Source organism: Balaenoptera musculus, chromosome 11 (genome assembly GCF_009873245.2).
Source record: "Balaenoptera musculus isolate JJ_BM4_2016_0621 chromosome 11, mBalMus1.pri.v3, whole genome shotgun sequence".
In the NCBI taxonomy this organism is placed as follows: domain Eukaryota; kingdom Metazoa; phylum Chordata; class Mammalia; order Artiodactyla; family Balaenopteridae; genus Balaenoptera; species Balaenoptera musculus.
Window position 1 is genome coordinate 40,747,405 of NC_045795.1, and position 12,194 is coordinate 40,759,598.

Here is a 12,194-nt window from a genome sequence, read left to right on the forward strand (position 1 = left end):
GCGGAAAAAGCCTGGGGACAGAAAATTCAAGGAAGGGGTGGGGGGGAGGGGAGAAGGGGCTGGTTCCACGTGCACTGCAGTGGCAGGGACTCAGAAGTGAAGGGGGGAAGGGGAAAAGAGAAGAATGCAGGGGAACGGGCAGGGAGTGGGGAAGATGGGCAGTGGGGACTCTGGGGACTCCCAAGTGAGGGCAGGGAGAGGAGGAGGAGGGGAGATGAATGCCGATGAAGCTCAGACTGCTCAGAGTCAAGAAGGGTGGCAGCTGGGAGGAGGGAAGCTGAGGCTCTGCTGCCAGGGAATTTAGAGGGGCCAAGTGGCTAGAGGAGAATGAAAGTGGGGGGATGCCAAGCTCGGGCTCCAGCTCCAGAATGGCTGCCCAGGCCTGGGCTCCCCCCTCAGCCCCACAGTCACCACTGCAGCCAATGGGGGGGCAGGTGCTGCATCAGGGGCGGGGCTACCATCTCCATGGCAACAAGAAGCTACATGCTGGGGGGGGCTGGACCGGAAGAGCTGCCTGTTAACCCTCTAGTTTCCAAAACAAGGGAGGGCCACAGCTACACATTCACTGTCGGCTTCCTGAATTGCAAATCTCCTGCAAATTGCCCTAGAATCAGTCTCCAGCTTCCCTAGGCCTCTAAGCCTGGGTGTTAGGAGATGTGCACACAAAAATGTGGCTCCCATGACACAGGAACCCTTGTCAGTCCCTCAGGAACACATGTGTAAAGCACAAAAACATGCACCGAGCTGTGGGGGGTACGTGCACATAAGACCCATGATACAAAAAATAAAAAGGGATCTAGGTGCTTATGAGACATACAGGCAACTGTGAGCATGGGGGGTGCCACGGGTCCACATTCTGAGACCCTGGGGCCCACATACCCCACAGGATACATGCTTAGACATATGTGAGCACTGCAACAGGGGAGTACATACTTGGACCCAGACACTCACATGAGAACTGCTAGTGTGGATGTGGGGCCCGAGTCCCTTGGGCAGTCATGTGGGCAGCACGTTACAGAAGGGGACATTTAACCCAGAGACACACACAGGGCCCCCACACAGGGGAAGCCACTTTAACCTCTAAAACACATGTTTGAGTATACCATGATCCTGACCACATCAAGGTATCCCCGTATCCCCAAAGCACAAATATCCTTCATTCACATGAAAAGTACAACCACAACCACTGTCTCAGGACAACCCCTTCTTCTCCCCCAGCCCTTCCCTGACTCCAACACATGAATCCGTGGTTGCTACCAGAATACAGACAGACCAAGGAGCAAACGTGTTAATTACCCTTCTGTTACACACTCAACAATGCATCTAAGGGTTCAGAATATCTCCTTCCTAGTCTTTGCCTTTCTCAGGTCTAGCTGCCTGTCTCACGCCATGCAATGTAGCTCAAGCCACTATTTTCATATGCAAGCTCCTGTAATAAAGGCAGAAAGTCTAACTTCAAATCCACTAAAATTCCATTTTGGAACTAAAGAATTAACAGAAGGAGAACGGATTTGCTAATTGGTTTGCTTGGTTCTTGAAGTAATATAACCTTATACATACAACCAAGCACTAAGATCCATGAACTCACATATAAGTCAGAGGTACATGGAGGCCACATACACATACACTTACAAAGACCCTCACTGCCACAGTGAAAAGAAGAGCAGAAACACAGAGGGGAAAGGGGCGGAGTGACAGAATCACAGGACATCCTGTTATTAGTGCTGCATGCAGTGACATGTGCAGAAAACAGGCACACGCCCATGTCCACACACAGAGCAAACCTGATAAGCATACACCACGATCCTGGGTCTCCATGTCCCATCCCTGCACGATGTATACACGCATGCACATGCATAACAGCCACCTACACAGACCCGTAACACAGGCATTGTGCACACACCCACACATGTACACACCCTGTATACACATACAATTGCACTCACACACACACACACACACACAGCGAGGGCTTAGACTCCCGCCTCTCCAACCTCTCTAATTTTGCCATCACCCACAGAATCTCCCCCTGCCATCCAATCCCCCAAATCCCTAACCTTCCCTTTGGCCTTTCCTCCCTGTCACACCCAGCTGGCAGCTCTCAAGGGGAGCCACAAAGGGAGGCTGCCAAAGCAGGTGGAGGAACAGAGTTGGACAGAGAGCAGAGAAATGAGGGGCAAACTCTGTGCTGGGAACAGGAACCTCTAACAGCAGTTCCTGCCATGCCAGGCCTCACTGTGAGCCAGCCTCTATGATGGCCTCCCCTGATCCAACCAAGCCTGATCCTACACGGCCTACACAAATCCCAACCCCGTCTTGCCCTTTCTCCTCTGAGATCACTTTACCGAAGGCCTGACTCTCTCCGCCCCACAAGCTGTCTCCCCAGCTTCCAGGCCCCTTCTCTGCTGTCTCCAACCAGTTCCCCATCTTAAAACCTCTTCTCCTCTCTCCTCTCTTCTAAATCTGGCTCCACTATCTCCCACCTTCCCAGCTATTCTCCAGCTATTCTCTCTCCCAGGCTCTCTCTCCTCTCCAAGCCTCTCTCATTCCCCCTCTCCCCCAACTCCCCACTTTTCCTCTTTACCCCACTCTTTCCCTTTTCAGCTTTTCTGTCCCCACTCCCTAACCGAGCAGGGGCTCACACCTGCTAGCCCAAAGGTGTTTCATACATGGTAGGATCCCAAGGAACACACTCACACACTTACTCTCTCCCCCCACTTGCACACCACCCACATCCAGACACGCCCTGGACACCCATGCTGGGATTGACACAGATACCCAGGCCAATGATGGAACACACATGCAAAGACACACACTTGCCACCAGGGACACAGAAAATCCTTCTCATGCAGCCACACATCCCCACACACAGGAGGCTGATAGGAGGTGAGCCCCAGCAAGGAACATGCATTCTCAGGGTCAGAGGTGACAGGTACCAGTATGGCCAAAAGCTGCCCCACAAGCCAGTGGTCAGCCCAGCAGCCCCCTAAGGCAAGAGGGGCAGAGAAGCCGGCAGAGGCAGGATACGACAGGACAGACTTGAAAACCGCTGGCTGCACATGTGTGCACGAGGAACTGGGCCCCCGTGTGCACATGGCACCAACACACAGGGGACACGAGCCTGGACAGCGACACACACGCGGACACCCGGGCTGCCACCTCCACCGAGGGTCTCCAAGACCACCCCACACCGGCCGCCCCCGCGCGCTCGAGACCCTGGCCCCACGAGGCCTGTCCCCGACCCCCCGACCTCCGCTGTCCCCCTCCAGTTACCATAACTCCCCCCACTCGGAAGATGCAGCGAGAACATGCGGAGGGAGCAGCTGCCGCCGCCGCCGCCGCCGCCGCCGCCGCCGCCGCCGCGGCCTCCCCACCCCCCTCCCGGCGCCCACGCACACACGCGCCCCCGCCCCCAAGAGCGCGGCGCCCCCCCACGCGAGCGCTCCTCGTCCGCCCGGCCCCGCCCTTACCTCGCACCGCCCCTCGGGGGGATCGGGGGGGGGGTGTCCCCGGTGGGGGAGGGGCCCCGCCCCTGCGCGGGGGAGGGGCGGGGTGCAGCGGTAGAGGGGGCGGCGCGGCCCGGCTCGCGCCGCCCGGCGCGGTGGGGGCGGCGGCGGGGCCCGGGACGGCCGGGACGGCCGAGCGGTGACGGCCGCGGGAACGGCTCCCTCCGCCGCCGCTCCCGCCGCTGCCGCCGTTGCCCGGGCCCCGCCGCCGTTGCTAGGCGACCGCTGCTGCCGTGGCCGCCTCTGTCACGAGCCCCGTCGCCCGGAGACGCCGCGAGAGAGACGCGGGAGGGGGACGAGGGGACCCCCAAAACCAACCGGGCCTCCCACCATCCTCCTGAGCAGGACCCCCCATCAAAACCTCGGAGGGAACGAGGGGCGGCGGCTCCACCCAGCAGAGGAGGAGCCCTGGATGCCGATGCCCCTCAAAGGTCCGGCGACCTCTCCTGGGCTCAAGAGTCCACAGCCTCTGCACAGACCTTCTCAGACCCAGGTCCCCAGGGCCCCAAAGACTCCTATGTTCCCTGCAGCACATCCTCCATGCCCTTTACACATTCCACGTCCACCTGAGACCCCCAAACGTTCACCAGCTATCAACTCTTTCGCTAAACCCTCCCCCTAAATATATATACCCCTGGACCCCCTCCCAACCCCTATTGAACCTCCAACACATACCGTCCTCCAACTCCAAACACACATGGGTGCCCTCCCCCTAAACACACAGGAGACCCACACCAGAGACCCCAGACCTGAGGACTGAGGGTAAGGAGAAAGAAGGGGAATATGTGGGCTGAGACGCCAACCACCGGATATATGATAAACATGCTCCACAAGCATGTGACCATTCTGGCCTCGACACACAGGTATGCACACATGTACACAAACCTTTCCCAGACTTGGACATGACTGACTCTCTCTCTCTCACACACACACACAGATGTGACAGACATCACACACATTCTCTGTACACACTCCACCACCACCACCTGGCTTTGCCTCACAGAGATGTGCTACCCACACACCCCCATGGTCAGAAGTTTCCATGACAATGACACACACCCCTGGCCACCCATCCACCCAGGGTCCCAGAGCTGTCCCCCAAGGGCAGTAAGGCCTGGGCCTATGAGAAGAGGGCTGAAGGGAGCCAAGGGATGGAGACAGGCCACTGGCTCTCTCCAAGGAAGAGAAACTGGAAGCCTGGTTCCCTGAGGGGAGGGGTAGCTGGTGGAAGAAAGGGGTCACAAGGGGTTGAGGGGATGAAGGACCTGGACCCTTGGTCCTGGAAGGGGAACAGAGTGGTAGGGGGCAGTGACAAGGGGGCTTCCGGGGGCTGAGGGCGTCTCTCTGCACCTTGGCTGCAGATCTCTGTTCTCTGCCTTCATCTCCCCTCACTGTTCCCATGGAAACCTTTTAAGCGAACTTCTCAGGAAGACAAAAATCTTTTTTTAAATGACTAAAGAGGGGGGTGGAGGGGGGGCAGAAAGAGGGAGGGAGGGGAAGAGACAGATGGAGAGAGGGAGAGTTGGAGAGACAGACTGAGCACATAGCTCCACAGACAGGCAGAAAGGAGATGAGATGGGGGTCTGATGGAGATCCACCGGGAGCAGAGGGGAGAGGCAGAGGAATCAAGAGGGATAGAGAAAATAAAGAAATCGGGGAGGAAAGAGAAAGAAGGTGACAGAATTGCAGAAAACAGAAACAGCTGATGAGAAGAGGGGAAAAGGGGAAAGAAAACAGGGAGGGTCCACAGGCCAGAAGGTCTGGAAGAAGAATTAGGAGCGTGGGGGTGGGGCAGAGGTCTGGGGGCCGGGCAGGAACTAGGTCTTTCTTTCCAAGATCCCAGACCTGGGGCTGGGAGGGGCAGGGGACACTCGGACAGGAAGCTAAAGATCTAAGGAGACTATTTTTGCAAGCACCGGGGAAAGAGTCAAACTTCGCTGCTGGAGAGGAAAAAGGGAGCGAAACAGCAAGGACCGCTGGGGCCTCTCACCCACAGCCTCCGTCCCGCTCAGATCCCAGAGGAGGGCGCCTGCTCCGCCCAGGTTCCCACTCGCAGAATTCGAGACTTTGTCTCCGCCTCCTCCCGGCCCCTGACAGCTCCCTCGGTTCCCGGACTCCCCCTCCCCTGCAACCCTGTCCACCTTCAGCCCTCTCCCCGCGACTGTCCGGGGCACGAGAGCCTGCTCGAGCCTGCTCGGCCGCCGTACCATGCTCGCCGTGGGGCCGCCCCTCCACCGGCACGGAGACTGTGCGTCTCAGCAGTTTGTTGCGACTGGACTCGCTCCTCCGGTCCCGGATCAGAAGGGGGTGTATCTAGGGGATGCGGGGGGGATGGGGTGTCAGACCTCCCTGGCCCAGGCCGTCCCTCCTCTTTCCCTCCCCCACCAAGGAAGGATGAGCCTGCCTTTCCACCAGGCCTGACCACCTTCTGCCCCCGCCCCTCTATACTCTTTAAGTGTCTCGGGATGAGTGGATTTCTCGATTTCTCGTTCCCTTCTCCCTCCGAGTCTGTCTCCCTCATTCCCTCCCGTCCCACCCTCCTCTTTTCTTCCACCATTTCTTTTGAAACACCCTCCAGGGAATTCCCGCAACCCCTCTGGCCTTCGCTGCTCCCTGAATCCACTTTCCCCTTGACCTTCAGTTCCTCCATTCTCCCTGTTTTCCTCCCAACCTCCCACCTCCCTCACCCCCTTCCCTCCCTCCGTGGCTGTCACGGGGGTAGCAGAAGCTGCATTTATAATCAGAATCCACAGCTTGTCTCCCTCCCACGGCCAGGCTTGCGGCCAGAATGGGACCCAACGTCCCCACCCCCCAGAGGGCTTGGTCACCTCCCCCCACCCTTCATCTCCTTCCATCGCCCCCCACTCAGCCTCTCTCACTTCCCTTTAGCCATCACCTCTCCCTAAGCCTCATCCCCAACTCACCCTTGCCACCTCCTTCCTAACCTCCCCCTCTCCACCCCTCCAAGAACCACCCACCCCACTAGTCCCCAGCCCAGGCTCCACAACTCAGCCAATTCCAGCTCCCTGTGGCCCTACACTCTGTCATTTCCCACTCCCCCCCTCCGCACCCTTCCTATTTCAGTCTCTGGCCACTGGTCCCCTGGACCTGTCTGTCCCCATCTCTGTCATTCCTTCATCCCCCCACCCACTGTCCTCCCTCTTCATCCTCACACAGTCTCCAGTTTCCCCAGTTCATCCTACAGACCTCAAATCCTTGGTCAAGACCAGTGACCACTAGTGAATCACTCAAATGCCCCCCAGTGCCTAAAACTTGACTCCCCAAACCACCTCTCCCTTGAGTCACCGTGTCCTCCCCTGGACACTTGGACTTGACTCTGTGCCTTGGAAGCTCTCTACCCAGCCATCTCTCCACACTCACTTGCCCCCCAGATCCCTTGAAACCCTGGTTAACCTCAACTCCAGTTCTAACCCTGCCTCGCTACACCCTCCCTGACAGCTTTCGGGGCACATCTCTCACCACCCCTCTGGTCTTGCAGGCTGCCCTATCACTCTCTAAAGCTGGTCCCCAAATCACCCCCACTCCCAATCACACCTCTGGGCGTCCACCCTTCATATTCACATCTTGTTTCCTCTGATGGACCCTCCACTGATGACCCGGCTCCAAAATCAGAACCCACACTCTAATCACCCTGCATGGCCGCCACCTCCCACAAGGATGCTCTGTTCATTTCACATCTTTCACTCTGGCTAGTCCCTGCCCCTATCCCACTCTTACTCCTTTAGACAACTTCCCATACTCCCAGTTCCCCTCACCCCAGGCATCTCTTCCCTTATATTCCTTCCCCATGTCCCTGGCGAAAGCCCTCCCAGTGTCTCTCTAAACCCTGATCTCAGCCTTCCCCATCTTCACCGCCAACCACACCCAGGCCTACTGACCTCTGTCATCTCTCCTGGTACCCTGCAGCCCCTTCCCAGTTTCCCCACTCAGAGACCCCACTCTCTGAGTCCTGTACTCTGCCCCACGCCAGGGAAAGGACGGGGAGTGGTCAGTGATGGGGCTTACTGAGTGGGGGGAGAGGAGAGGGTCCCGAGGATTGCTTTGGAGACAATCCCTCCAAAGTGATCCCCATGTCTTTACCCCTCCTCCAAGCCCCTTAGTTTCCGTTTCCTAGCCTAACCTATCCCACAATATGAGCAGGGTGAAACAGGAGGCACCCACAAATCTTTAGAACCATATCTCCTCCCCATCACTGTACATGGCCCTCAAAGACCCCCTGGCCAAGGGGAGAGAACACCTGCCCCTTCTGACATCCCAACCCCAATCTCAGTAGCCACCCTCCTCCCACCACTTGCCAGTGTTTCTCTCTTTGCCTTCTTTGTGTCTCGCGTCCCTTCGCTAATGAGGATTCTCCCCATCCTTCTCTCCACATTTTCCCACACTACCCAGAGGTCTTTTCCCAGCCTTCCCACCCTGCTCACCTCGTCCTCATCCAGCATGAGAAGCTGGTTCCCCGAGATGATGCAGAACCGAGGGTTCCAACCAGGACGATCATATGGGGAATGAACGTATTGGGTTCGGTGCATAGGGGGTCCCCGTACATCTAGGGGGCAGAGACACACAGAAACGGTAAGGGAGGCTCTATGTATTTGGGAGACAGAGGTGTCTAAAATGGCAAGAAGAGAGTCCATAAAGGGGCAGAAGGGGAACCCACCCGCCTAGAGGAGATCACAGATGGGGGTGAGGCCCTCGGTAACTTTACAGGAATAGAAGATAAGCTTCTCTATCTGGGGAAAAAGAGGTGAGGGGAATCACATCACAGGGGGCTCTGGAGACTTGGCAGAAGAAATACAGAGGAGTGGTTCAGAGAGGGGAATTATATCATGACAGAGAAGGTACAAGTTTGGAGGCAGAGAAAGGTGAAGGAGCTCTCCAACCACTTCAGAAAAATAAAAAGGTGGAGGGTGCAGCAAAACTGGCAGAAGAAAAACACAGGGAGGTTGGTGGCAAGTGTCTGGGAGGAGGGAGGGCATCCAGATAGCTGCAGAAGACAAGGATTTGGACGTGGCACCACCCATCTGCAAGGGAGTAAGAGGAAGACTACAGAGCTGTGGGAAAGAAGGATGGGGATGTAGGGACATTTGGGTCATGAGACTCTGAGAGCTAAACATCTGGAAGAGAGAGGGAGTGAGGGAACTTACCTGTTCCCAGAGTCAGAGTCATGAGAGGGCCTCCCCTCCTGCCTCTCCTCTTTCCTCCACTCCCTCCTCCCCTAGCCCAACCCTGCTCATCCTTTGGGGAAAGATCTGGTTCTGCTAGTGGTGGTGGGGAGTATGGGTCTTGTAGGCATCTGGCTGTGGAGGGGATGGGGAGTGAGGAGGTAGGAAATATGCTGTTTGAATGAATACTGAATTGATGTCTTCCCCTACTCCATGCCCGGAGGTCGGAGGTCGAAGATTCAATACTGTCCCCCTATGCCACCCCCTCCCCCCCGCCCCCCCACCCCGGCCGCGTCTCCACGGACAGGATGGGAGCCAACTCTACAAGTTAGGAAACTCTCCCCAAGGCTCGGTAAGGAGCTTGAGGAAGAAAGAGGGGAGGGAAGAATGGAAGATCCAGGCATGTGACTTCGAGCGGGTCTCCCAAGACTAAAGCTGGGGTTGGGGACAAAACTTCTAAAACAGAAGAACAGTAGACTAAGGGTCACCCCTGCTCAGAGACCCCCCCCCCCCACCCAGGGTCCCCCTTTCCCAACTTTGCTGTTCTTCTTCCCATGCCGCCATCCCTGCAAACTGCTTCCCCTTTAAACCCCAATGCCACACACCATCACAGGGACGTAGGGGACAGGCCCTATAGAAGACAGAAATCAAATTGGTGACATCAAAGTGATAGAAAATAGGCTTAAGGAATCAGAGTCAGAGTTTAGAGGAAGAAAAATCCTGTTACCTTTACAGGATAATTAATCATGGGTATATTGCAGGAAAAGAACTGGTCTTTGAACTTCATTCCAACTGAAAGCTCTGAATAGGAGTTTTGAAAAATCTAGCCCCTTTCTGTCTATAAACGTGTTTCAAATTTACCCAATCTGCAGGTCAGAGTCAGAGATGAACCCCAAGAATACAGGTATCTAGAAACCCCAATACTTTGAAACTCTCACTATCTCAATGCCACCTCAGAGATTCTAACCAATACCCTCTAGATACAGAGATTACCAAAACCCAGGCTCTGGGACTGCAGACACTGCAGGAAACATGCCCACTGCAATCAGACCCTGAGGACCCCCAGAGGAGACATCTGTTGATACATATCATTATTACGGGAGGGACTGGCTCAGGCTGCAGCCACAGGGAAGCAGGTTAGACTTCAGGGGACACATTCCGGGAGCGGGGAAGGACATGGGGAACTTAGCTTAGGAGCAACTCTGGAAATACACACACACAAATATTGTCTGGACTTAAGTAAGGATGATTCTGGGAAGCAGATGCAAGAGACAGAAACACAGTTGAGAAAGGGGAAAGATTTACTAGGATGAGCAATTCCACGGGGCTCAGATGGGGATCTCTTGTAGGTCCTGTTCCAACCACCAAAACCTGTGTCTTTGCTCCCCAAATCTCCAACACCCCAGGAAGTAGAGGGGCCAAGAAAAGAGGAATGGGTGATAAGAGCTGGGGTCTTAGGGGAAAGTGAGTAAGCACAGACTAGTGGTGATAAGATGGGGAATGGGGTGGGGAAGAGAGGATGGGGTGGAGAAGAAATAACAAGGATGGATCTAAGAGAAAAGGAGACAGGAATGATGGTAAATCTTTAGGGACAGGGAATATACCAGAAGGGCCCAAATGGACATGGGGCAGAGGAAATGAGGTGGACCTCACAGGAGTACTAGGACAAGGGGGTCAAGAAGGAGGGGGCAAAGAGGTGGTAGAGATATAAGGGAGCTACGAGATAGAAGTGAGGGAGAAAGAGAATGGACACCAGAGAAGGGACTGATATAGGGGAAGGACAGAAGGGGGACTCATATAAGGAACGGACACCATATGGGGGGAAAGATATAGGTGATGGACACCAGAGGAGGGAGGGGGAATGGAAATAAGGATTGGAGGTGGGGGAGGGGGGTAAAAGTGGTGAAGTAAAGGAAGTGGATAAGACCCCAGGGATTACATTTCAACGGTCAAGGGACTTGATGAGGGTCAGAGTGTGGGGCAGGGTCCTAACCCACCCCCTACTCCCATCACTCAGTCTTACTTGTATTGCCCCCCCCCAACAAACACACACTGAATTTGGCCCTCCCCCTGCCCTGGTCTCTCCTCCCCCAACCCATTCCCCATTCTCTCTCTCCTCTCTTCCCTCCATCTGGACCCTCCATTCCTCTTCCCCCCTCCCCCCACTGCCTCCTTCTCTCTCCATCTGGCCCCTTCTTCTCTCCCTCCATCTCCTGTCTTTTTCTACCCCCTACCATACTCTGAGCCCCCCATCATATTCTACCCCCCATCTTCTTGGCTTCTGTTTTCACCCCTATGTTTTCATTTTCTTCATTTTCCCCTCCTAGCCCCTCTCCTAAAACTCTGTCCTTCTATTTCCTTGATATTTTCCTCATCTCTCAGCTCCCACCTCCAAATTATTTCTGCAGCTCTTCCCCCAACCCTGTCCTTCTATCTTCCCACCCTTTCTGACGATCTCTTTCCCCTTCATCATTTTCCCCTCAGCCCCCCTTCAAGGCCTGTTTCTTGGCCCCTCCGGCCCCTATCTACCCCTATTCTCTGACCTCCAATCCCTCCTTCCCCATTGCTCCCTTCCCCGCCTTCCCGGTCCTCCTCTCCCCTTCCACTTCAGCTGCTCCCCTCCCTGGCCCCAGCTCTGCCCAGCCCCCCCGCCCCTCCCCCCTTCTCCCCCCCCAACTGGCCCTCCCCCTCCCCTCACCACCGTACCTCTGAAGGGGGCATAGGACATCGCGGGGATGCTCCCCCGATGGATGGAGGCGCGAGACCTGCTCATCAGGCCTGGGGGGGAGGGGGCGGGGGGGCCGGGGGAGAAAGAGAGGAGAGAAAGAGGGGGAGAGAGAGGGGGAGAAGGAGGAGGAGGTGGAGGAGGAGGAGGAGAGAGGAGCGGAGAGGAGCAGAGAGGAGCAGAGAGGAGGAGAGAGGAGGAGGAGGAGGAGAATAGGAGCCAACGGCAGCAGCGGCAGCAGGGAGAGAGAGAGGGAGAGAGAGAGGGGGGGGGCGGGGGAGCGAGCGAGAGAGGAAAGAGCAGGAGGAGGAGGAGGAGGAGAGAGTCTCTGCAGCCCCCACCCCTACTCAGTGAGAACCAGAGAGGGAGAGACCCCTGACTCAAAAACACACCAGAGAGAGAGTAGTTCTAAAGATGCAGACCCCAGACCCTGAGATGGGGAGACCCCAGACCCACAGAGAAAGATACCTTGCCACCTGGGGTGGTGGGAGGGCGGGGGATAATCTGAGGCACAAACCCAAAGTCTAGAGAAAAAGAGACCCCAGTCTCAGAAAAAAGACCTCAGACCTCCCCGCCCCCCACTCTGAGAGATGGGTCAAAGGTCAAAATCTGAGCATCCAGTCTCTAAAAGGTTCTCCGTAGCCACAGAAATCTTAGACTCAAGACTCAGACGGTGATCTCAGGGACTGAGACCTAAGAACTAGACTCAAAGAAATAGATGAGACCCAGATTCAGAAAGAACCCAGACCTAGAATTAGGTCTTTGAGAACTCAGACCCAGAGA

The 12,194-nt window shown here is 56.0% G+C and overlaps 1 protein-coding gene across 4 annotated transcripts in view; it reads right to left on the reverse strand.

Moving 5' to 3' along the window:
• Positions 1–11,469, reverse strand: part of SYNGAP1 (synaptic Ras GTPase activating protein 1) — a 31,080-nt gene extending 19,611 nt beyond the window's left edge. For all 4 annotated transcript variants that reach the window (XR_005021927.1, XM_036869773.1, XM_036869774.1 and 1 more), the window contains exons 1-3: positions 11,393–11,469; positions 7,949–8,070; positions 5,714–5,819 (exon numbers count right to left, since the gene is read on the reverse strand). Coding sequence is in view for 3 of the 4 variants with exons in the window: in XM_036869773.1 (XP_036725668.1) it covers positions 5,714–5,819; positions 7,949–8,070; positions 11,393–11,459 (295 nt within the window). In the remaining variant the exon portion in view is untranslated. The remainder of the gene's footprint in view (positions 1–5,713; positions 5,820–7,948; positions 8,071–11,392) is intronic.
• Positions 11,470–12,194: the final 725 nt, after the last annotated feature.